Source organism: Seriola aureovittata, chromosome 1 (genome assembly GCF_021018895.1).
Source record: "Seriola aureovittata isolate HTS-2021-v1 ecotype China chromosome 1, ASM2101889v1, whole genome shotgun sequence".
NCBI classification, from domain to species: domain Eukaryota; kingdom Metazoa; phylum Chordata; class Actinopteri; order Carangiformes; family Carangidae; genus Seriola; species Seriola aureovittata.
This window is the reverse complement of record NC_079364.1, coordinates 26,525,686-26,552,317: the sequence shown is the minus strand read 5'-3', so window position 1 is coordinate 26,552,317 and position 26,632 is coordinate 26,525,686. Positions and strand designations below refer to the sequence as shown.

Below are 26,632 nucleotides of genomic sequence, written 5' to 3'. Positions count from 1 at the left end.
TGTCCAGTCCACTCGGCGGCGGTAATGCGCTTCTAAACTGGTTTGCCAACCTCCAATAAACACCAACGAAGAAGAAGCAAACGCGGAGCACCCTAAAGAAGAAGAAGCAGAAGAAGAGAACCCTAAAGAAGAAGAAGAAGCCTCCCTGCTCCCGAGGAAAACAACAAAGTCCCCTGCCGGTGGGATACTTGTCATCATGGCTGTGTTGTGGTGTGAAGTGTGACAGCTAACGCCAAGATGATGAACGACATCATAGAGGAACCGGAGAAGGACACGCTGCTTGAAGCGCAGCCGGAGCCACAAGTTTTGTCGGTAATGTCAGCCGACGTTAAAGCTAGCCCGGCTAAGGCTAGCTTGTAAATAGACACTGTGAGGCTCGCTAACTAGCCTAGCTTGTGATTTTGACAGTTCTTTAGATGAGACATGCTCTGAAAATAATTTTCGAGACGGTAAGCTATTAATTATTGCCAAGTTTGACTGTAAATAATGTGGAGGGACATGCTCAGTAAGCTTGAAAACACATATAATTGATTTTCACTTCCTCTAAACCGAAGGGGTTGATGGGAAATTTTGGAGGAGGTTTTGATTTTCAAAATTGTATGTGGTAGGTGAAAGTTTGGTGTTTGTCACTGGATACAGACTTAATTTGACATAAGACTTGAAAACAGTAAGATGAAACGTCACGTTCAAAAAGACGTGCATATAACAAATATTTTTTCATGAAGATTATGATTAAAAAACATTGGAATTATTAAAAATATCCCTATAAACTGTGTCATCTTGTCATTTAGATATCGCATGATGTAATTTAGTTATTATCATATCAATGTCTTGTTTACTTTTTTATCATACACGAATCTCAGCTACATATTTTTTTTTGTCATTTCTGCAATACAAGGGGCCCAGTAGTGGCACAAGACCTAAGACTACTGATGGAGGCATCAGGCCTGTGGAGAAAAGAGGACCTTACATCATGTCCAGAGCTCCAGCCATCCACCTCAAACTACGTAAGCGTGTTCTTGACTCATCATAACTGGTGATGTGAACAGGTCATTATTATGCTGGTCTGTAGGTCAGAAGTCCTTTAATAATTGTTGTTTTCTTGAGTCCAGCTGCGGTTTCTCTTAGTACAAAATAAGAAAGCTGAAGAGTATTGATTATGCAGACAGCATAGTGAGTCATATGACACTCATAGGCTCAGATGCCCTCATTTTCACTCATGCTGTGTGTCAAAAAAGCAATTATTGTTGTCAACTTTTCATAATGTCATTCACTGCCTACTTGTATCATATCATATTGATTTATTTGTAGTGGCCCACCACAATATCAAAATTGACCGTTGCATATTTATTTTACTATTTCAAATGGCTAAAATCTTATTTAATTGTAGAGCTGTGTGCAACGCATTGATTTTCTCAGTAGAGTTGTTATGCTGGTTTAGTTGATATGAGCTTAAACTGGTTTGATTTTATGCCAACCAGCTGAAGCAACATTTGTCATTATGATATGTTAGGGCAAATTTCAAAGCAGCCTACACCAGCAATATGACGATGAGATTAAAATGATGTTTGTTTATGAATGGATTTATGGAGCCAGTTGTGTCGCTGTGTGCAATTTACTGCTAAGCCAAGGCCAGCAAAATGAAGTAGATCAAATTTCAGTATCAGCAGTTGGCAAACCGTTTTAGAGGTGCATTATTGCCACCAAGTGGACTGGAGTCACTCGCTGTCTCATTACGTTCCACTCAGGAGCATCTGCTGAGTAAAGTGTGACACCTAGTGGTAAAACTCAGTACAGTGGTCTGGTCAAGTGTTTGGTTTAATGACAAACTGGTTTGAACATTTTTACAGCAGCCCAACCCGATCACTCAGCCCCCCCTTTCCCCACTCTCTCTATCTCTCTCTTCCTCTCTTTCTCCCTCTCTCTCTCTCAGCACACACAGACACATTAACAATGGACCCGTCTGTCATAGTTGGAACGACCAAAAACAACAGAGCATTTGGTCTTTCCAAAGGGAAATGATATGTGTTTATTTATATATATATAGAGTTGGTAGTCACCTGAGACACATGTTAATGCCAGGTCTGAAAGAGGCCTTTGTGATATGTGGAGCTGTCAAGATGTCTACATTACACTAGTGACTGACTAGCAACTGTGATTCCAGTAATCACATGGCATCTACAAAAACTTTCCACACAGAGAAGAGGTGATGTTGGGTTCTGAGTGTGGGAAGTCACCGCAGTGTTGATCTGTCATGTGACGCCTGAAAGACGTATTGCATCAGCCACATGACATATTTAACAGACTCCTTTGTCTCTGTTTAAAATATGTTCACACTCAGTAAATGAGAAAGATAATGTGTAGAACTCAGTTTATCCTCTGAATTCCTGAAACATTACTGACTTTTTGTATCTCTTCTTTGGAGATACCAGTTAAACCCAACTTGAACAAATATACTTTAATACAATAAGTCAATTTTGTTAATTTGCAAAGAATTGGTTAGGTTATGGTTATCTCTGCAGCATAATAATTTGTTACACCTAATCTATGTTCCCCACTTTCCAGACAACACTCTTGGTTGAATCTGTGATCCACACACATCACAACACTTGTTCCAGGCCTAATGATGCATAATTTGTTTTTATTTAGGCAGAGGAGTAATGGATGTTATCAACTTTATAGGAAAAGATAATTTTCCTAAAGATAGGAAAGTCACCCCATCACCCAGCTGTAGCTGCTCTAACCTTTTTAAAATCTCTTGTAAATGGAAAATTACAGAACAGTTAACACGCACATTTCAGTGGTTATGGAAATATACAATGTTAAAGTCTTTAAAATACCAACAAGCTTCTTGAAAGGTATTTATTGAATTAAAACTCTCAACTAATTTTGTCTGAGATTGAATCACTCATTCATATTTGAAATGTGTGATATCCACTTAGTAACTGCCAAGAGAAACCACAAAACATCATAAATTTAGTTTAGCATCACAACATAATGAGATGTCAAACCTTTACAAAGGAGAACTTGTTCTTCTTGTTGAGGATGTTGTATCATAAATCTCAAGTCATACACTGCGCTGAGAGTAATTTTTCATTCCTAGATCACCTTTCAGTGAGATTGTTTGAGGCTTTATCAGTAAAGGCCCTAGGTAAGGTTTCACTTAAATACTGATTATATAGTATGACTGGGTCCCATGAATTTTGGGAGTCTTTTTTTATGGTTATGTATGATTCTGAACAGTTCATTGTAACAGATAATTGAGTGGAGTGATTGTCCCAGCCAATTCTCAGATTAAAGTCCTCAATAAACTTCTTATGTCACCTATCCTTGATCATTGTACAGTCAGTCCTTGTCAGCACAAAAACTGTTTCTTATTCTGGTTATTCACAGAGAAACACAGGGAGATGGCGAGAAAAGCACTGAAGAAGAAAGCCCTCTCACCAGGACCTCCAGTGATGCATCAGCCCAGACAAGGAGCCAAGAGGTGAGGAGAGGAGGAGGATGATGTTGAGGAAAGAGGAAGCCGATTTTTGTGATGTCAGCACAATGCAGGAGAAGAGATGTTTGTTTTGAACATTTTATTATTTTTTTTTTAACATTTAATGCTTCTTCTTGTAGGACAGTGAAGTACAACAAGGGCTACGCTGCTTTGAGTCAGCATGCTGAGGACACTTTGGTTGCACTGGACTCAGACAGGTAAGGTTACACCAAGTACACAGGGGATAGGGGTTGTTGAATTCCTACTATATGCAGTAAACTGAGCACTGAAACACTTACTGACAGTCGTTTTGTTATTAGAAACAGTACTCTCTCCTTATTGGTCTCCCTTTATGTTATTCTCATAAGCATACACATCTAAAAGATATGTCCTGAATGCGCTCAATCGTTGTAGTGCACAAGCAACATATTTGCTTACATAACAGAATAAAATCTCTTCTTTTCAGTTGTCCAACTAAAAATTGTCATGAGAAGCAAAGTATATGACTAGTTTTAAGTGTGATTACAGATTAAAGAATCACATTTAATGTTTAAGTTTAACGCATCATTTTATATTGTACCTTTTAACATCATGTGATCTTGGCTTTTGTTATGTCCAGTTGGAGTTTTGACATTTTCCTCGCTCTGTTGTCCCTAAACACGTTTTCCAGTTGACATATTTAAATTGTTGACATCAGAATGACAGAACCTGTCCTACTTGTTTTAACAGTGATGAAGAGATCGATTTTGAGCAGTATTCCTCAGGATACTCTTCAGCTGAGGTGAGTTAGACATTCTTCAGATTGTCACACAGTGAAACTGGCTGTATGACTATGGCTGTGTAGGTGTGAAAACACTTTGTTTTTTTTGGCCATTCATACATGTTCAAAGAGAAGTGTTATTATCAGCCTGGACTTTGTTTTTCCATTTTGTCCTTTTATTTTATGACCTCTGTGCGATCTTTCGCTAACACTTTGGTTTGAATTGTCAGGCCAGCACACACAGTTGGAATTGTAAACTCTTGCCCTTCGTCTCGCAAAACCTTCACAATGTAAACATTTAGTACCCATGGAGAAAATAAAAACTGTGTAGACGAAGAAAAAACTGGCAAAGTGTTTGAGAGGTTTTTCGAAGTCGTAGTGCCATCAAATCATGCACGTTTGCTGAACAGTAAATAGGTAAGGGGTTAAGAGGAACCAGTTTGTCTCAAAGGACATAATCGAAAACAACTTGGGTGAAAGAAGTTATCATTGGTACATTTGCACATCAAACAGTTAAAACTGGTGCCAGATCTTGTTTGTGCTTTCATTCATTCATGCGTTTGTAGTAGTAGTAGTATTTACTGAGTACCTGTCCATGGATAAATGTGAGAGCAAAGGATGTGTTTTATTTTTCTACCTTACCATTGTTGTTTTTTTAGTCACAAGCCTCTGGCTGTGTCCTGACCTCAGATATGTAGCCAGAGTTGTTTGCACCGCCAGAGCTTAAATTCAGTATTACCTGTTTTCTCACATTGCTATTAAGTAACTGTAGAATTTTCCTAAGAGACATTTGTACCTATGGGTACAAATAAAGTACCCTAACATAATATATTTTAATAGTTCATGGAGAGGCACAGAGTCATAGATGATGGAAATGGGGTTTTGGATTTGAAAAAGTAAATTAAAATTATATCATACACCTTTGAACATGATTTTTAATCTCTAACACTAACTGGTGGTACTGGCGACCTAACTTGATCCCAAAAGCCAGTTAATTCATGTCCATTGACAGACAATGGCTACCTAAGCAACTTTGTAACTAAGTTTGGTTCATAACAACAAAGATACTTAATCATGAGTATGAAAAGATCATTATAAACAGATGAACCTTAGTGAGATGTCCATAAGGTTAAGCCACATTACTCATGGATGAGTGTGTGTTACTGAGGTCCTTATTGCTCTTCAGGTCCATCCCGATTTAAGCAGGCAGCTGCTTCAGGACGGCTACCGTCTGGATGAGATCCCTGATGACGAGGACCTGGACCTGATTCCGCCCAAAGCCATGGGCTCCTCTGTGTGCTGCTGCTCCGAGGGCCCGTCTTGCTCCATGCAGTGATGCTGGTGCCGTGACTCAAACCTTACAAAGGCTTGGCTCCAGTTTTAGTCGCTGACTTTTGTCACTGGTGCCTGAGGCCGTCTTTTTAACCCAGCTCCACCGCTGCGCTGCCTGAAGACTTCCAACCCCGAAGCCAAACTCCTGTTCATGCAGGACTGCATGCACCGACATCGCTCACCCCACAAGACAACGTGGATGGACGTAAGAACAAGCCTTATCCACTGTGACCCCAAAGCTTGACTATTTTTTTATTTTTCTTTTTATAGAACTACAGGAAGTACTAACTATGCCACTGCTTCAAATTGAGTGGGAAAGTAATTCATCATTTGGGATATGTCCATGTTGACCCAGTGGAGAGCTGGTTACTGTCTGGTGAACAGGTCTGCAGGCCTCTAAGCACGACACGCATACAAGTATGATGTATTGTGTTTGATGTTCCAGTTGAATTTTATTTATCTTATTAATCAACTGTTATATGAAGGCGCCTCACTTGACCATTTACATTCCTTGACTACTGTTCCATTAACTGGCTTTGTTTTTTCTTTAGTGTATCTGTCCTCAGAAATTACATTGGAGTTTTATTCCAAAATGAAAGGGCCACCACTTGGGGAAAATATGACATTATTATTAATATTATTTGAACAAAAATAACAACCTAAAGTTATGTTTTAAGTAGAAGAATGACTTAAATAGGATGTGCAGTGTTGCCACTTCAATTCTTTGTGGCTCATGTGTGATGATAATTATTTTTTCTGCCTCTGCTGCAAACTCAAAAACCTTAATACAAGTATAGAAGATAATCCAAGGCAAGGATTATTTTCCACTGGTTCCATATGTTCTTCTTTGTGTCTGAGAATGCAAAGAACTCATTACATCTTAGAAGTCGCCATTGAGAAAACTGCTACATACAAAGAGGGACTCACTCATGCAAAAAATCATCTTATCACTGTTAATAAGAGTAACACGTACTCTTACCAGATGTTACACAACTATACACGGAACAAGCTGTCCACAGATGAGTTACTGAAGTACTTTGATGGAACCACGGATATTTGTTTAGATTGGACTTCACAGTCTCTGTGTTGTATAAATAAGTTTCCAGAAACCGATGTCACCTTTTAACACGCTGCTACAAAAAGATTGTTGGCATAAAAACGAAATATATTACAGATTCCTGTATAATTCATCCTGTCATCTTAAAATGTTTGGTTATGTGGTTAGATATGTGTATGTTTAAATTCTCTCTTTTTTAAAAAATATGTATATGCTTTAGAAAACAATTTGACACAGATGGGGAGAATTTAAAAATAGGTTACTTTATTATTATTATTGTCTTTTTTTTTTTTTTTGCCAAAATTGATATGTAGCCTCTTAGATTAAAACTTTATCCAGGATCTGATGTAACTCTTAAAAAGGTTGTGTCATCTTTAACACATCAGAGTGTGTGTGTACAGCAGATCAGAGTTACATTATTTTATTTATTTATTTTTTATACATGTTGGGGACACTAAAATAGTTGTTACAGGTTAAAAACAGTAAACCAGATTTGCATTAGAATTGAGGTAGTCAGCTACCCATGTTAGCTGTTAGGCTTTTGAGATGTCACACTATATTTACACATCAGTTCATACTCTTTTCTATTTGTGTTACTGTGTGTCTGTTTCTTACACAATAGACACAGGGATGTGCCGAAAATGGCAATTGTTAATATATGAAAAAACAAATATATTTTTTTTCACTTTAAAAAAAAAAAAGAAAAAAAAAGCATCTGTTCACTCATGTTACAAGCCCGGGTCATATTTTACTATTAATGATTGGTGTTTATTTTGAAACGTGCATTAACAAAAAATGTTTAATATCAGAGCAAGTGACAGCAATCACTTTCTCAGGAGATTTTTCTGTGTATGTGTGGGTGTGCAACTACAAAGTAATTTGCCTTTCTTTCACATACATTTGTCAAATGAAAAAAGTTAAGTGCATAGAGGTTTTACGTCAGGATATATGTGTGGCCACTGTTGTACCTAACCTGTAGGCCACACTGTTATTTCTCATGCTGTGATGTTGGTTGTTACAAGGTGTAACTCTTAGTCATATAAATAAATGGTGTAGCAGACCACTTGACCACCATAAAGAGGTTGAGGATTGGCGAGAGTATGACATTTTGTACTAGAAAAAGTAGACACCTTGATTTGTCCTCTACAGAGTTGGGATAAATTCACAAATTCAAAAGTGGATTTTGTTAAAACCCTTGCAATGAAAATGCTTGTTGCTGAAAATGTTAAATTTTTAACATAAGCAATGGGCACTATCTGGATGATGTAGGAATAAAAGCTGATTCTACTATTAGACTAAGTGGGAGTCACTTGATACAAGTGTGAACTAAATGCTCTAAGGGTAACAGCTGAATTTAAAGTGTATCAACCCCGGCCCTGGATCTGCACAATGTTTTTATGTACAGAAATATTGCACTTAACACCAGTGGTCAGTAGCAAGTACACTTGACCCACCTGTACTATGCAACAATTGGGACAATCTGCTTGTTATAACATTGTGACAATATAGAGTTACTGAGTGCTAAATGCAATAACTGAAATTGTTATTTTATGATGGCAAACACTAATGTTTTTTATTTGATTGTACTGTGTATTGGTTTACATTACTAAATAAAACTCAGTTATCTATACTTTTAGTGTTTTATTGTTTTGATAGTTCTTAAGAATCATTTTCCGTGATGCCTGTCTTGTGTGAAGGAAGCTTTTTCTGTCAGTGAAAAGTAGTTGTACATACAAGGTTGATAAGAAGCCGGTCATGAAGTTGAACATGGTAGTTGTTGATACCTCAAGGGGGCAGCACGAAGCCATGATGCATTCCCAATGCAATACCTATAGAAGCTTCACTGCTGGGCACCTTCCCTGAGGGTTTTGTAGTATTTAATGTAAACATTGCATCATTATCCTTTTCATGTCATGCAGCATTCAGAGAAAGATTTTTTTTACTGTAAGTGTTAAGAATACTTAGTGAGAGCCCAGTATCTATTGTTAAAAGATACATTTTCAACCATGTAATTTGGCTTTGAAAATATATACATTTTCCCTGATAGCACCAATATAAATGTATAGGCTAATATAGGTTAATAGAAAGCACGGATAAATTTATTTGGTGCTATGTAACTAGTTTGCAATTAAAGTTATACACAGTCTTATGCTTTAAGCTTTTTATTGAGATTATGTGGCGAGGAAGGCTCCTCATAGTAACACTTACTAAATATTATAGTACATATACAAATGAAGGAATGTGTATGAATAAAGAAATTAATAAATTACAGGCAAACCAACTGAATAAAAATGTCATGAAACTGAAAAGGCTGTGAGACTTGTTGCTGTAGCTGGGCGGGCCTAAGGCTGTTGTGCGCCATGCAGGGGGTGTCAATTGAAGGGGAGGAAAAAACGACTGAAGGGAGTTACCTCAGCGCTTTCCGAGATATGAGATCGGGCCATTTTCCTGTCGGTCCCTTTTTCTATTAAAGAAGAAAATCACGAAAATCAGTGGGGAAAGACAGAGAGAAACACAGCCACCTTTCGGAGGGTCGTCCAGAAGACTGCAAACAGCGCCTTTCTGCTCGCGGATCAGTCGCAAAAATCTGCGGTGCATGCACAGTATTTCTCCCCCCGTGCGCGCGCGCGTGTGTGTGTTTACAAGTGTTTGAACGAGTGCCAGAAAAGAGGGAAGAAGGAGGATAAAGCCAAGGAAGGAGGGATGGTGGACAATTCAAGCAGTAGTAAGGCACAAATGGTGAGTTGCGGTCCTGCTTAGCGTCTCTATACATTTCTCTGACCTGTAACGAGCTAGAAAACCCTCCGAAAGAGGCAGTTTGATCGCCTTTTATTTACGGAAAGAGAGTTAGCCAGCTTAACGTTACATTTTTCTAAAGAAGAAAGAAGGCGAAGCTTTCAGAACTAATTTGACCTTATGGTAGGTTACTTTTTAAACATATTTTACAATTTTACAACAACATTGTAACACAAATTCACAAAGTGCTTTACAGTAATAAGACTAGTCTTGTTTGTTTCTACGGCACCTTGTCCCAAAACCTATTAGGCTACGCATACGTTATCCACGTATTTTGAGGATGTGGCAGCTAGCCAAATGCGGAAAAGGTGTATATTTTTGTGCAGTTTTAGCTGAGTTGTTGTTTCTTCTTTTCTTTCTTTTTTTTTTTACTTGAGTGATTGTTTGCCTCATTAAGTTGTCTGGAGGTCAGCCTTTTCATTTTTGCAAACACTGAAGTTTATGCTGGAGGCTATTTAGAAGCAGTTCATCTCCCTGTCCGGTTTCAACACTGGCAATATGGATGGCCATTTTATAACTTACAGTAGTTGAGGCCAGTTATTCACCCCGTGCTTTGGTAAAGGCGTTTTAACATGTAACAGCATTTCGTTTTATTAGTCAATGTACTCCTGTTACAATAACTTAGAATAATACTAAGTGCGAAGTACCAACAGTTTTCCTCTCTTTTAGTATCATGATGCAATTTTTTGTGATTGGCTCTTATAACTTAAGTTAGTGTCTGTTTTAACGTCTAGCTCTAAATCTGTGTGGACTCATTAAAACCGTTAACGTGTTCTTTTGAATTGTGTAAGTCCATTTTGCATAGCTTTGGTATGTCTACCTTGTAATGAGCATGTTAACATTAGTTACAAACTGTCAATGAATTTTCCTGCTTCATTGCTTTTAGGTCATTGAGTTTTGATGTAAACTTCCTACCAGGCAGTATGCAGATTTTGTCTGTTTATATTAGCAAATATTGTTACGATTTAAAGCTGTGGTGCTGCAGATTTTCCAGTTTCAGTCAGTGACAGGTTCAAACGAGGACCTTAGTGAAAGGAGTTACAACTTTAAAAATGTTTGTATTACTTGGACTTTAATTATCTAATTTCTGTGTGTGAGTTTATGTTTAAATCAGGCTTTTTTTGTCTTCATAGTAGCTTTTTTTTATGCATGTGCCTTACACGTGTCTCATTTCATCCTGTATATTGAGATAAAAGGATAATTAGATTTCAGTTTATGGTTGGTCATCCATGACTCCTTCTCTACCTCCCACAGCCCAGCATGTCTCAAGAGCCTGGTGTGGCCTTTTCTCAGAACACCTCTACAGGGGGGATGAAGCTGGAGGCAGTGATGGAGCAGCTCCAGCGCCAACAGCAGGCCCGATTGGAAATGGAGCGCAAGGAGAGGAAGCTACGAGAGGCCCACATCATGTATGCTCAGCAGGTTGCTGCCCAGCAGGCCATCTTGGCAGCTGCCCGGGCCTCTGGGGCCAGCTTCATGAGCAAAAGCCTGGCTGGAGGTGTCCCTGGTGGTGGGTTGCCTCCCCGGGTTTCCAATCAGAGCAGTGTGGACTCGGAAAGAGAGGATGACGAGGACAGAGGCCGGGATTCCGGGGATGAGGATGACGACAATGAGATGATGGAGGGAGATGAGGGCAGTGATGAGGATGAGGGAAGTGCCAGTGGTCTGGAGTTCCTCCGCAAGCAGACCCTTGCTTTGCAGCAGAGCGCCTCCCGCATCCCGGCTCGTCCATTTGGCAGTTACTCAGCTTCGGCCCCCCAGAGGGCTGCATCGCCACCTATCAGAGTGAAGCAGGAACCTGACGAGGGCCTGTCTCCTGCGGGGCCTCACTCTGCCACCTCTCCTAATGGACAGGCGGACTGGGGCTTTGAAGATCACTTCAGACAGGTTAGTACCCTGCCTTGGCTCCTTGCCACACCGTTTTTTCCTTAATATATAAGTTTCTGTTTTGGTCCCAGTTATGTCTTCAAAACACGACCCTTCAACCCAAAGCTGGCTTCTTTTCATGCATCTAAAAACAGGATCACTCCATCTAGAATGGTTTGTGGACATTATTGTAATTGACCTTCTCAGGAAGTTGAGCTGTGCAACCACTGGAAGCTACTGTATTTAGAGCGGCAAAGGAGAATTGATTTCATGTAAATAGTATGACAGTAGCTGTTAGCAAAATGTCAACAGTATTTTCCACTGGAAAGTCCCACCAGTAACACATACAGTATACAAGGCTTTAATTTGAGATTCTATGGCATTCATGTATTTGTTCATGTTCTACAAAGGGTTTAACCTTAAATCATATCACATCCACACAGGGTTAGTAGTATACAATTTTTTTTTTCAACGATATCGGATTGGTTCTTGGTATTGGCCGATACACAAGTTCAGGTATCAGAAGGTCTTGGGAAGGAAAAATGCTATTAGAACATCTCTATTGCCAATCTCACCTGAAAAAATGTCCTATCTTTCTTTAAATTTAGTGAATTTATACAGGGCCACATCAAAACACTATTGTTTATTGTGACCCAAAAGAGTAATACTTTCACTGTTCACCACTCTCCCTTTGAGTGTTTTGTTTGATTTCTCAGGCCATTCTCCTGCTGTGAGTGACTGCTTAATCTTGACTCTGGGACAAATCTCTCCGGCAGTATCTTTGTGAGACACTTCAAATCTCTGTGGAGGGTTGACCGCTGATTGGCTTTATTTGGCTAAAAATCCTCCTAAGTGAGTCCTGGCAGAGGGCCAGGTTGAGGCGCAATGTGTTCACGCTCACTAGCTCTCCCCCTCTGCACTCACATTCTGTGTGTGTGTCTCTCTCTCATTCTCTGTCCCTCTTGGCACTTTGCTCAGGCTCTGGTTTGGCTCTGATCCAGGTAGTGGAGTCAGGCAGTGTAGGGCTGCTGCTGTGTGGCTGTGGGTGGTTGGCCGGGTCAGCACGAGCATTTTGGGTGGGTGGGAAGGTTGGATGTAGTACACAGTAGCAACCTGCCACACCCCCAGCCCCCCAGCCCGAGACTTTCGGCTGTGTGCCAAGTGCACTTTCTCTTGAAGGTAAACATTGCCTCAGCACAGTGTTACAGAGCACTGGAATGCCAATTGGGAACCAAGCCGAGCTACATGTGGTTTAGCATCATAGCTTGGGACATAGCAAGTTAAAGAGAGCTCTACAGCCTTTGGATGATATAAAAAGCCTTGGTTGCACAAGAGTGGGCAGTGTCAGAGGACATATCTGCGCTTAATCACTATGGGTGCAGGACTATCATGTGTCTGCATTTTATTACTGTCTATTTAAAGGCAGATGTCTTTGAATGGTGCTTCTCTAGACCACATTTCCAAATTTAGCTTTGGCACATGGACATTTGGTAGTGACACACAGGAATGAGATGTTGAGGGAAAGCAGCAGTATTATAAAGGTGGTGGGAGACGGAGCAGCAGTAGTAGTTGTGTTTTTATTATTATTGTATAGCAACTAGAGCCACTGCCTTCACACGGGTCTGCTGGGAATTATTAAAAACATTACTCTACAAGGTATGAACGTTGTATGAAATTGAGTTTCACTGCATTGTTTAGGCTGCTTATTGTTTCCAGAGGTGTCAGAAAGAGTGGAGGGGTATTATTCTGCGAGGTGGCTGGGCTTTGTGTGAATGTTGTCAGAACAGAAGATCACAGCAGCAAAGTTGTAGCTGACCAGTGCCCTATCTGTGGCCTGGCGTCTTTTATCAGGAGAGGCGGGCTGAGCCTGGGGGTTGGGGGAGGCATTGTGGGATGAGAATTGGTCTGGCCTTTTTTTGTTTCCTCTCTTTTATCTTTCCTGTCATTATGTCAGCTCTGCAGTATTTAATGACTGCTCATCTCTTCAGGCAGTTTCAGGTTGCACTGCTGTAGGGGGAGGGGGACAGTTGGATTTTTGATGTCATTGTCTTCGAGAGGCCAGAGACAAGCCTGGCAGATGCCACAAATACCGAACCTCTATAATAATGGGGGAAGCACATTTATTACGTTCTAAAAGCAGTGAGAGAGGGGATATGACTAGCTAAGGAGACAAATGTACGGAAGTCCATTTACATTAACATTTACATTTCATCTAGCCAGTCACATTGAGTGTATCCAAAGCACCCTGACCGAGATACTGCTGTGTAGTTGTGCCATAGCAGACAATATTTAAAGAGTTTGGGTCATGATTTTATCCAGAGCCACTTACGGACACATAGACATGGTAATAATGTCAATTTGCTAGTTCACCAATATTTCAAACAAATGAAAGTGATAACTGTGATGATTCATAATTCATATAACAGTGAAAAGTCAGTGTATGCATCTGTAGTATTGATATAACACCTAGTTTGTATGTAATTTACCTCGTCCAGAAGCACCAGCACTTGACGGACAACCATTTGATTAGTCCATCTTGTCGTCCTATACCATGAGTGTTTTGAGTGTATGAGTGGTGAGAGCCTGTACAGGTCAGATGGGGGGGGGTTGACAGACACGGGTAGCCAGTGTTTCCGTGTCAGTGATGTATGTGTGGTGACCTCAGCCCTGTCCTAAACAGCAGAGTAAATAATTGTCAAACAAGGGGATGGACAAAGCTGTCGCGTGGAGAGAGGGCTGAGGCGGGCAACTGGCCGGCCTCAGCCCTCTGGCCTCCACCGCAGTGGGACAGAGGCTGCATGACCCCTGTAATCCACCCACCACCCCTCCTGCTCACATAGACACATGCCCATAGACCACTACCTCCTTGTGATAATCCCTCTGTGATTAATAGACTTTTAATCATGCCTCCAGAACACAGATTGTGTCTTATGGTCTAATATACTGGTGGTGATCGCCTCATTTGGATTGGCTGTAACTGAGGGACATTCTGTTGTGTGCTACAGGTGGTGTGTGAGCACAGTGGCTCTTAGTTATGTTCACAAGCTTTTTGTTGCTGTGCAACTTTGCAATTTGACAAATGAGACAAAATGGAGGCAGTGAGCAGAGCATTACTACATTTGCATTGCTATGATCACAAAGGGATAGTGATGGCAAAGCTTCAAGACAGAGTAAGTGATGAGTACCTCTCTCATCACATCACAAGGCTGAAGAGTAAGTTTTAGGCGCGCAACCAGGCATTGAGTTGACAGATTGGCGGCCACATTTGAATTGCTCTTGTGTGATGATGTCCCATGATTCAAGGAAGAAAATTGTCTTAAGAATATGTAACGTTACACAAAATGGCTCTCTTTCAATGTGTCTCATAGTCTAATAGACAAGAACATTAGCTAAATAAATGTAGATGTACAATTGCAAGGTAATGTATTTAGCAGGCTCAATTACAAGAGGCTGAATAATTACCCTTGCAGCCTTATTAGATTTATAGTTTGTCATTTGGGTCAGATCAGAGATGCTCTTGATCTGGAGATTCAGCAAACCAGGAAAAGCTAGAAACTGGAAAAGTAAATCAGTGCAACAGCAGAGCTCACTTGACAAGGTAGGGCACAAGAAGGCAGAACTGGTCTTGGGTGAGGGAAACCTTTAACACAGGAAAAGAGGTCTGTTACTATTGAGCCCTGCCATCACTAGCCACCCTTGAGCCCGATTCTGCTGCTTAGGGACTGAAGCCTGTCTGTTGAGCCAGCGCTGTTGCATAATTTAGCTGTCGCCCCAGCAACACACCAGCCAGGAAGTGGGGAGCTGCACGGCTGCAACACAGAGATCGATAAGGATTGTGTGTGAGCTTTTAGAGGCAGGAATGTTTGGCCTTGTTTATGGTTCATTTATGATAAATGGGAAAGACATTGTATTTAGCAGATGGACTCAAGTTTTCATTTTGATAGTGGAGTGTGGAACACATATGACTTGATGCATCAGCCCACCGCTGCAGTGTTGTTGGGAAAACTGCAGGTGTGAGAAATGAACAACAGTATCACCATCTCTTACTAGTGTCATAGTGGGAGCTTGGAGGCTTCTCTGCCTGGCGTGCATCCTGTATACGCCAACCTGACCTGGTTTCTGCTTTCTGAGTGTTATGTTGGTGTCTCACATGCCATAACTGTCAGTGGGTCTTAAATGGTGTACTTAGTCTTATTCTGTTTACTGGACTTCCTGTTATGCTGATGTAATAAGGCTGGAATTACCATCTGACCCCTATTTGTACAACCTGCCAACAAATGGAGGTTATTCAGATGAGAAGTAATTACAAAGCCTGAGGTGCATTAAAATATCCTGCAATGCTTGTTCAGAACAAGATGTGTGACTGTATTGCGTTAGGCTTGTATTGTCTCTGCCATGCTCAAACTGTTGAGTTACACAGGGAAAACCTCAACTCTGACTGTAAACTTCAGCTGTTAACACTTACAACAATGCATTCATATAACAATGAATACTTGTTTCACCTTTTTTTAACTGTCCAAGAGTTGAACAGTGTTACAAATGGTTATATGTGCAATAAGTCATTTATTTTTTAGCATACAATAAGTGCTGATGAGTTCTTTAATTTTCTTTTTCAAGCTACTTTTGTGTAGCAGTTCAGTTTGAAGATCTTTGAGCACCATGAGTAAAAGAACAATTTAACAAATGAATCCACTATAATAAAAGAAAAAAAGAAAACTGAAGACTTGTAAATCATTTACCTTATGTGTCAAGGAATATACAATTTTAATCTCAATTAAACACTAATACATTCTTTGGTTTTCTCGTACATGTATGTATGTATTTCCTGATGGACACTTGCTCACATATATTTAAGCTCTTTTTAGTTTTTCTGCTTGATCTCTTTAAGTCCTCATCAGGTTCTTTGTCATCTGTGTGACTGCAAAATTATGTTACTAATGGCATTTGTGATGAACGGCCTGGACACAAAATGGTTAACCTCATTTCTAAATTTGCCCCCTTAGCTATAACACTGATCTCCATTCAGATTAGGCTGGGTAAGGTGTCCGATTCTAGATTTATTCTTAGCTAACTTGGGTGTAATTCCCCTCAACATTTTGGCTGACCTGCCATTTCTTTCTTTATTTTTTTTTTCATGTCATACATTTGTTAAACTAGAACAACTTTTTAATGAACATGATGTGTTCTTGCATTGTTTATTGTTTATGCTTATATGCATTCAGGTTTATACCTCCAGCACTTCACTTTATTTTAATGTAAACGATGAAGATAGAAATAAAAGCACATTATGTTAAAAAATTATTTTACTTTGGCCTCCTATTAAATGCTAAAAACACTCTTTTCCCAAGGTGTGTTTTGGTAGTCCAGCAATTTTTACAGACTGATGGGAGGTTTAGTGTTTATACATTTATATGGTGTGTTCCTCTGGGATTTATCAGTTTATGTGTGTAGTTTAGTGCTGTGTGAACCTTGCTTTGCCTCATTAACAACAGACCTCAGTTGCTTGGATTGGATGGAGGTGACTGGGCTTTTAGCTCTGGATTGCCCTTTTTTAATGGCGTTTTTCTGATTAATGCTACTCTGTGCTTAATGTAGCCCGACTGTTATGGCTCTGGTTGAATTTGTCTCAGGATGGAAAGATGGGTAGAGCCTACAATTGCACAATTAGTGACGCATAATTATATTTTGCACTTCCAGTTTCCAGTAGAGTTTGTGTATAGGCAATATGGGAATATTTAACTCAATTAAAATTGTCCACTGTCTTTAGAAATAGTCGATCTGATGATTTTGTATTGTGGACGATCTCATATGATATACAATCTGATGAATCAGATGAATCATACAGCTTACATAATTTAAATATGCTATATTTAGATATTTCATTTTAAAAGTTCATTTGTGGCTAACCAGTTAACGATTAAACAGATAACCTGCTAACTGCAGCTGGCGATGGCAGTCCTTGTTCTGATCTGCAGCCTCTGTGAGTTTGGCGCAGTGGCACATGTACAAGTTCTTCACCTGAGCAGACCAAGAACTACCGTCACCAGATGCAAGATGGTGGAGTTACAGTCTGTTCGCAGGACAAGAAACCTGCCTGCAGGTTGAGGAACATGAAGCAGGATGAGCCAGGACTAGCTGGTTAGCAGTCATGACACAATTCGTAAACACAAGACAGCATTGTGGGCGAAGAGTAGCAATGACCAGACAAACGTGAAGGAAGCGTCAAAGCAGCAGAAAGTTTCAAATTACAACTTTCAGGTCAGGACTTTCAGAATAAAATCAGAGTGGACAAAGGCAGAGATTTGTGAGTTGGGCCATTAGCCGTAAATCTGTGAGGATACTTGCGATTCAAATTGTGGATTGTGATTCTACCCAAAAAAGATTGTCACATGATCTTTTGGCCAGATCGGCCACATTAGTGGCAGTGCTTGCTACTTTTTGCTGTGTATTTGTCATGTGCACTGCTGGCTTAAGTGACGTGAACATGCTCAGCTTAAAATTTCACAATTTTATCTACTAAGCTTTTAAGCAACTGTAAGTATCAGTGTGGGTGGGAATTTTTTCACATGCAAATGTCAGTTTCAGATTTATCTAAGGTGTAATCATCCTGGTGTAGAACAAGCTTCATTTTGTGCTGACCTTCTCTTAACAGCCAAGTGTGGAAGATTTGCTGTGCCCAGAAATAGAGGTATTGAATTTAGTAGGGAGATGAAGGGGGAGGGAGAAGGAGGAGGAGATGCTGTGGAAGAGGAGTTAGTGGTCTGGTTCAACACACTACACTGCCCCACCCAGAGGAAACATTCCAGACGGAATTAAAGAGTTAACTCTTCAAACAGTGAACATTCCCACCGGGGGCTCCCAGCAAGAGACAGGGGGTTTGATTGGGGTGGGTGGGTGCATGTCCGTGTTGTAGTCGGGACCCTCATTGGTGATCTTTCAATTCATTTCACTCAGTGTCGCAGGGGCTGTAAAAGAAAAAAGCCAAAGGGCCTGAATGGGAGGAGCTGGATGGGAGGGCCCCTGGTGCAGGCAGAGACACTTTTTTTATTTGTCTGAGTCCCAAAGGGCACATCTGCTACTGGCAGACGGGAGGAGGCTTCTCGCGCTGGTCACAGTCTCTTCACATCATGGCCTGGTCAAACACGGTGCTGACTGGCAGTGTCTAGTCTTTTGTGATGATTCTGTCATCCACACACAAGACTTCTGGATTCAGGTTGTTAATTCACCCATGGATTCATGGTCCTGCGTCCTTGAGGAGATCCTACGATGTTCATCCTCATCAAAGTGAGGAATGGTTTATACTAATAATTACATTTGCACTCCTCACTGGTAATGTGGGTGAAACATAAACCACACAGATATCCTAGATGGAGAAAACCCAGGCCAAACGTCTTTCAAATGGAGCTCTGTGGTTGCGTGGTTTGAAAACATTTAGCAACTTGTGTTTCAAAGTATTTGTACCACATCACATAAGAGCTATGTCTGTCAAGTGTATGTTATCTGCCATATCTCAGATATCAAATTTTCACTGTTCTTAGTTTTATTAATTTAGAAATCAAAATAATAATTCTATCATAGTTGGGCTTTGTTTGTACCTCCTTCAGAGAGATAGAAAATGCAGCTGTAGTGGTGTTGACATGCTGATTTGGTTTTTGCTTTTATTATCTATATGCCCTAATGATTATGCAAATCATTAGGGTATTTGCGCAAAGTTGTGCCCATGTAACCCCTGTAAGAGTTCCACACTCCTGTTCATATCCCACTTTACATGCACCAGCCCTCAGATTAACAGACATGTTTTCACCAGGGCAAGAAGTGTGTTCTGCTTCGTTGAACAGGCCCATTTCATTTTGCCTGCCTTTGTGTGAGAGGTGTCTGCCTTACAGCTGAAGCAGCGTCATGCAAATTACTTTTTGCGTTTTGGATAATCCCTCATGCGCATTGTTACTGATGGCCACAATGCTCCTCTCCGTTTAATTGAATTGAAAGTCAAAAGTTCTCACATTTAAATGCAAATGGTGCACGTCCATTAGAGTTGTCACACTTTTTTCCCAAATCGGCCTTGGAGGATTGACTTCCTTGCTTCTAAAGGAAACTGAGCTACTGATGCTTGCTGTAATTTGATCAGTTGGTAGTGAAACCACAAGATCCCCCTCCCCTCACCAGTGCTGGTTCCATTCGTCCTTTACAACCACTCCCACTCAGCATATCTCAACACCTGCTCTTTAATGAAGGCAAACAGAGAAAGAGGAATAGCCAAATGAAACAAAGACATCCACCAACGCCTTTGGCCTCCTTGCGTTTTATATAGGCTGACTACATATAGTGATATATGTACAGTACACATGTTTATACTACTGTACTCTACTGTGACTATTGTTCACACCATGTGTTGCAGTGACCCTTGGCACAGTATGTGAGGTCCTGTCGTCCTTGTACCACATATTTAACTTGTTGGTCATCTTTGCGCCACTACTCACATGATTAATTCTCTGAATGTATTGTGTTTGGTATTTAAAGAGATTTTGATGATCCATTTAAAATATAAAAACACACGCACACACTTAAAGTAATCCAGCATGAAGCATATGAACTGATATGTAACCATCCTTTTATTTGTCACAACATTATTTTATAATATAACCATTAAAGCTATGCTGATACCAATTTGAGCTTGGTATCCTTTAATACCCTTTGATCCTAGTGTCAAAATGATGCTTGCATTTTAATATGATACTTTTTGACTTTGTAGAGGATAAAGAAAACATTTTTTTTATTTTGCAAAAGATGCCAAATGTTTTTAAAGCCAAGCAGCTGTAGAAATCTGCCTAAATAAAATTGTTAAAAATTAGCTAAATAATCATTTGCACTGGAAATAAGCTTTTGTTTGGTTCAATGTAAAATGACTTTGCCAACATAAGCATTCACAGTGGTTTGTGCTATTATAATGTCCACATTGTAGATAAAGTCATACTGCAGTTCTTTTGCTGATTTTTTTTTTAGCATTCAGGAGAAAAGGCATTGGTAGAGAAAATTTGCTAAACATGTGTACAATGTTATTTTTAACATGTTAATTTAATCATTTTAATGATGACTCTTTGGGAACTTATAAAACTAATGCTGCATAATATAATGGAATAGGTGTTTGACCTGCTGACACTGAACAAGGAGGTGTCTGGCAGTGTGTTGCCCTTATTACCAAATAGTGGCTGTAATGCATAATTTTATGAGGAAGATTTAGCTGGATTTTTTTTGTTTTGGGGATTTAGATGAAAACATTTTGTGGACATAAAGTGTCTGTGTTGTAGCCACCACATTGGAGGTGCAGTAGGAGAACCAATATTGCCTCATTGGGTTCTGGGCTCATCTCCTTGCAGAAAGGGCCAGACAGTGTGGAAGTGTGGAGCTGAAGAGTGAGAGTTGCCTATTGTTAGTGGCTTTCTTGGCTGTCTTCTGCAACTGCATTGGCTGAGTTCCAGGTTGGTGTCAGCAGCCTGTAGGTGCTAACTGGGCCATTGTGTCAAGGCCCCTGGGTAAATACAGCAGCTGACTGGGACCTGGCACAAAGCCATGCAGAGGAGGAGGAGGTAAAAGGAGGTGCAGGAGGCTTCCCTTTCACTATGGCCTGCCTGCTTTTCAGTCTGCACACTCATTGCACTGCCTGCCAAAATCCCATGTAGTTTATAGTAGCATGTGGTGAAGTTGTTTGTCTGCCAAGTCTTCAAACACAAGCTGTGCTTGTAAGAGGGAGCTACTTAAAGAGGAGGAAGAAAGAAGAAAAAAAAAAGCTCCTGGCTACTGCCCAGGAAACGTCACATTACACTAAAAGCAATGTGTTCACAGCTCAGCTTCCAACATTTAGCCTCTATATATTCAGGGCTGTACATCCCGCAAAGCGGCTCACTTCCTGAATCACAATCATCACAAGAAATTAACAGTAAATAGTATGTCTGTCAAAACCACTGGCTAGTAATCGCAAATGTTGTTGTAGTTCACAGACAGATTCAAATTGGAATAAAGACAAATTTTTCATTTACACAGATTAATGAACAGCAGAGGTGTGTTTCAGAGTAATTAGAAATTACAATCTTATTTAATCTTTTGGAAAAAAAATATTTTGCAGAGGTTAGACACACTGAACAGTTATTTAATATGTGTTGATAATTTACATAAAATGATTAAATTATCTAAGCTAAACTAATGCACACTTGATCACACTGTCATATTTCAAGGGGTTTAATTAAAAAGCAGGCTTTGATTCGATGTTTAAACTTCATTTCCATTATCAATTTATGTATCAAGTAAAATATACTTTATAAAGTTTGAAATTAAAAAAGAGTAACGTCGACCCATTTTAGATTAATGTTTGCATGGGTGTCAGCAGCCCACATATTGTTGGATTCATCATCTGTGTTAAATTGAAAGGTTCATATAATGACTGAATTTTTTCAGATGACAAAAAAACGCATCAGGCTCTGACCTGTAGCTGATCTGGTTAAGAGACAATCACACTGTGAATAGTACTATGGACCATGTCAACGGCAGTCGATAATTTCAAAAGCCACGCTAGTAAATGATTAAAGAGTGGCACAGAAAATTGAATTATTAACAACAGGGACTAGACTGAATATAGGTTATTATAAGAACAATACATTGTGACTTGTCGAGGTTAGCAGAACCCTTACTCCATTGTCTGGTATCCTTCAATGTGGTCAGGGTGTAGAAATTTTTCTTTTGGGCTTAATTATTAATTATTAGCAGAACTCAAACCTTCATCATCATCATCTTGCAAGTATCAGTTTTAAACAGGTACTGAGTGTTAATCTTTATGTCTACAGTTTACATATCAAATCACAAGATCGCTCTTTTCTGACAAACATCAGCATGGGACATGGTTCAATAATGTTTGTGGCAGATTTGGGATGCCCCAACCCCCAGTGGAGCGGGCCTTGATTAGCCAACCATCTGGTCAAACAAAGACATCTCAGGTTTTCCTGCCCTAAATAAATGTGATTAGAAAACCTGAGGAAGCTCCACACTTTCAGCACATGGGGGATGTGTGATCAGATCCAAAACTGGAAGCAACAATTATTAAATTGCAGTGTTGTTCTTGGTTGATGACTCTTTGGAATTACCCTAATGCATGTGCACTTTACATGCGTGAGCACATATATAAATATGTTATGGGAAATTAGATCACCAAATAGATCATCTTGTATATTATGGTTGAAAAACATTCTTTATGGTGCTTGTTAATGTAATGGCATACAGGTTAACTGTACACCATAGGAGCTGAATTAAATTTATATTAGCATGAGTGAATGTGAACCATGCTGCGCAAACATCTGCTTACCTGTAAGTCTGTCATTAGAAACACTGTGTGTCTTTACATTTATTGGTAACTATTATATATACTTAACTATTCTCAGTATGTGTATTCACTGTTATTGTATTACATCAATACAGCCTGTTTGCTCTGTTATCTATATCATATTCCCTACTGCTACAACAATCCACATTCCTAATGAGTTTTATTTAATCTGATTATATATACTGCACTTCTGCCATGTCTGTTTATGGACTGAACTGCAACATGGATTAGTGAAAAGCAAACATTTAATTGCGTTCGGTATCTTGAGGCTTTCAACAATTTAAATATCTCATTTGACTTAGCATAATAATTTGCCTGCCAAATATAATTTCTCCTCAAACCACCTTATGCAGACAGGGGAATTGTGCGGTATAGAACATGATGCATTGCATATGTTACTATATCTGTTAATGATTGACCAATGATTGATTAATCTCTGTTAATAACTTCATTGATCAATAATATATAAAGCAGTAATTTGCTAAATTGGCTCAACATTTTTTCTGAGGTGTTTGCAGTTTTTTCTGCAGATAAAAGCCCCATGATTCACTGTGATCAGCAGAGCCTGTGATGCACCATGTCTTAAGCGGTTTCTCCACAGGGGTCGCAAAATAAAAGGTGTTGGAGGTAACCAGTTCACCAGCTGCTACTTCATTTAGCATTGCCCATTTGCAGTATTTAAAACTGATCCTCCAACAACAAAAAGTGTTTTTTTTTCTTGTTCACATGATTCACCCCTGACCACGTTCATATTCTTGAAGAACTCCCGTTTTTTCCTCTTGATAAAGACATTTCTGGGCTAATACTTTTTTTTCTTACAAAAAAGTTGCCTGCTAGGTGAAGTGAACATGGCTGAAAGACTTTTTGACAGTGCCTGACGAAGATCCCTTTATATCAAAATGTTGCTTTATTAAAATTGCTGGGAGCTATTGGCACAGTGTCCATAACTTTTTTCTGACTCTTGCCTGAAAGACAGTGATATCTAGTAAGAGCATATGGATGCTTAACACATTATGAATAGAATTGAATAACCACACTATGATGAGCAGAGCTTATTAGTTCTTCTAATTGGCAACCATTAGCTTCTGATGTGATGCCAGGATCATTTATCATCCATATAACTGTTGCATATTATAATTATTATTCTGGTCAAATACAAGCACACTGTTAAGTTACAAAAACTGTTCTCATTTTAAAACCCCACAAAAAGTGTATGACCAATGAAAAAAGTTCTATTGCACACCATGGTAAACCTGTTGTATAACCAGTGAAGCTGCTGGCTAATAATTGTCCCTCACTTGTGTCGCTTTGGATTAAAGCATCTGCCAAATGAGTAAATGTAAATGTACGTACATGTAATAATGATTGGATAATTCCATAAGTTCCACTATAATAACACTGTTTTTATATTTTTGTTTAATAATTCCCACACTATTCATGAGTTTGATTGTTATTTTCAGGTTTTTGGGAATCTCTGCTGTTGTTTGAGCATCCAGTAGAGATGTAGTAGCTTGTCAGACCCTGGAGATGAGCTCCAGATGCGTGACGGGCTGCACCATCCCAGCTCGGGCCCCCGGGGGGTACTGGGCTGTCAGAGGTGGAATGCCCCTGCACACTTAACGCTAGCTGAGAGGAAACAGATACCTCTGGTGCTGGACAGAGAAATCGCTCCCTATCGATTAGACTCTACAGAAAGCTGTGAATTGTGCTTATGATTTGAACATTTGATACTGCAGATTCAGATAGATAGTCATAACACTAACTTCTCTGGTGGAGGAAACCCAGAGAATACCGGGACTGCTTTCTAGCCCTCCCCATACGTCTCTGCCCCACTGCCATACTCCAGACAAAGAAGTCATTTACCCATCCAACTGCAGGCGTTGTGACCCCTGTCATTTCATAAGTAATTAGATGTGATGTATCGTAATAGCAGTCAAGGTTTTTTGTTGATTGTGAATGTATCAAGTTCCCAGCGCTGTCAGTATAATGAGAATGTATATAAAGGCCTATCAGGTCTGTGTGATGTCTCCAGCTGCCATTAGCATGGGGGTGAAGTGGATGCTTGCTCTTTGAAAGATGTGAGATATGCAAGGTATTTTTAGCCAAAGCTTTTAACCCAGAAGAAACAGCTATTAGCTGCTTTGACCTGAATGCAGCAATATAGCTTCTTGCCCTAAGCGGCGTTGATTACAAGGGGTACCAAAATGTTTGTGTGTTGTTCTTTTTTACAGTTCTTCAAGCTTTAATGTGCTGTGATATTGTGTGTTGGTGAGATGATAAGTGCTTTGCATATTGGAGACAACTTAATATCTGTCAGTGTACCCTTAACAGAGCAAAACTAATAGCTTCAAATCAAATTATCTTTGAGGGGGCACCATGGGGGCCCCATGCAAGTCTGGGCATAGTTTGGTTGGAAAATCTAGTCTCTGATGTGTAATTTCTTATGGGCCTGAACTACTATGGGAAAGGGTTAACTTATGGAGTACTGTATGTGGTGGCACAGATGTGATTCACTAAAATGTTTGCTCTGCCTGTGAAAGGGTCTTTGAACCAATGAGTGTGAACTTCTGGCCACACCAGCCTATAAACGTTGCATTTGTGTGAGCGAAAGGGGCCAGCTAGTGTAATGGGGGATGGGGCCTCTGCCTGTGGAATGTGGTGTCTTGGTGAAAGGGCTGGAGCTGAACAAATGCAGTCAGTTTATTTGGCAAACCAGATTTGCTGGTCACCAACAGACATGTTTACCCAGGAACTAAATATGCAGATCCACCCCTTTCTTTCAGACTTGGGTCTTTCTTGTTTGTTGCAGTGTGGTCTCTCTCTCTGTGGTTGTGAAACTGGATGAGATCAAAAAGTGTGTTGATTGGTGTATAAGTTAGTTCTTCTGCATGTCTGTCTGCCTGCCTATTTTCATTCTGTCTTTTTACCTGTGACCACCCCCACCCTCGTTTTTCCTCTGTTTCTCTTTTTCAGCTTTGTAATTGGAGTGATTAATGGAGGAAAGGGTGGTCATGCCTGGAGGCCTGCTTTTCAGTGGCCTGTTTAGAAGTGCAGCACTGCTGAGGCTGGGGCAGGTAGCAACATGTTCTGCCCCTGGACGTTTAGCCCCTTGTCCCCGCCACTTTGTCTGTTCTCCCCATAAGCCTGAAACCTCTTCCAGCTACAAACATGACTGGACATTCAGGAGCAGACATGGCCCTGGGTCCTGTTCTCTGCTGCTGGCCTGCTCTCATCTGATATGTGACCTTTTTATTTTTCATACTAATTCTTAATGAGAGCAGGGAATCACTCGTGGATCTATCCATAAGTACTCAAACTCTAACATATGTTCCTGAGTGGCAGTGAGATTTACTTCCCGTCGCACATGGAATCACGATTAGCCCCAGAGCCTTTGTTGGCAGTAGCGTATGGCCAGCTCACCATGAGATCCTTTACAGTACTTAGCAGATAAAGGACGCCATCCGCTCAGCCCATTTCCAACACACCCGCCCCTCACCCATCACCCCCTCCCCATGGCAAGAGGCACTATAAATGATTCCTGGAGTCCCGCAGAGGGATCAAGGCCCTAATTATTTGATTTGGATTAGAGATTGCTGCCCCCCACAATGCTCGTTTTTATAGGCATGCTGAGAGGAAGCAGATTCGCTTTCTTTGTGAGCATGAAGGCAACCTTGCAGACTGGCTTAAACTTAATGCATCATTGCTCTCTAGTAGATGAGGAAACAGGCTTACTACTGTAATTACTTAGTATCTGCTTCAATCACAGATCCAGTTTTCTTAGCAAACAGGTGTACGAAGCAAAAACCTATGAAAATATTTTTTCATCTATTATAACTAACTACAGTACATTCTAGAAAAAAGAGGAACCCGATCTCTTAGTCGTTTGAATGGCTTTTTTAATTAAATGTACAAAATAAGCAAGAGTTTAACTAATAAGCAAGCATGTAGCGTCTGACTATTCGCCATTTA

General features: G+C 40.1%; 2 protein-coding genes across 2 annotated transcripts in view; both read left to right on the top strand.

The window, feature by feature from the left end:
* Positions 1 to 8,260, top strand: fam219b (family with sequence similarity 219 member B). Its single transcript, XM_056364843.1, has 6 exons — positions 1 to 312; positions 899 to 1,007; positions 3,394 to 3,487; positions 3,622 to 3,699; positions 4,211 to 4,262; positions 5,428 to 8,260. Exons 1-6 carry the CDS (start codon positions 238 to 240, stop codon positions 5,575 to 5,577), a joined length of 558 nt encoding a protein of 185 aa, XP_056220818.1. The 5' UTR covers positions 1 to 237; the 3' UTR covers positions 5,578 to 8,260.
* Positions 8,261 to 8,403: 143 nt separating this feature from the next.
* Positions 8,404 to 26,632, top strand: part of LOC130161406 (AT-rich interactive domain-containing protein 3B-like) — a 54,667-nt gene continuing 36,438 nt past the window's right edge. Inside the window, exons 1-2 of the mRNA XM_056364721.1 lie at positions 8,404 to 9,369; positions 10,681 to 11,313. Coding sequence (XP_056220696.1) covers positions 9,334 to 9,369; positions 10,681 to 11,313 — 669 coding nt within the window. The 5' untranslated portion in view covers positions 8,404 to 9,333. The remainder of the gene's footprint in view (positions 9,370 to 10,680; positions 11,314 to 26,632) is intronic.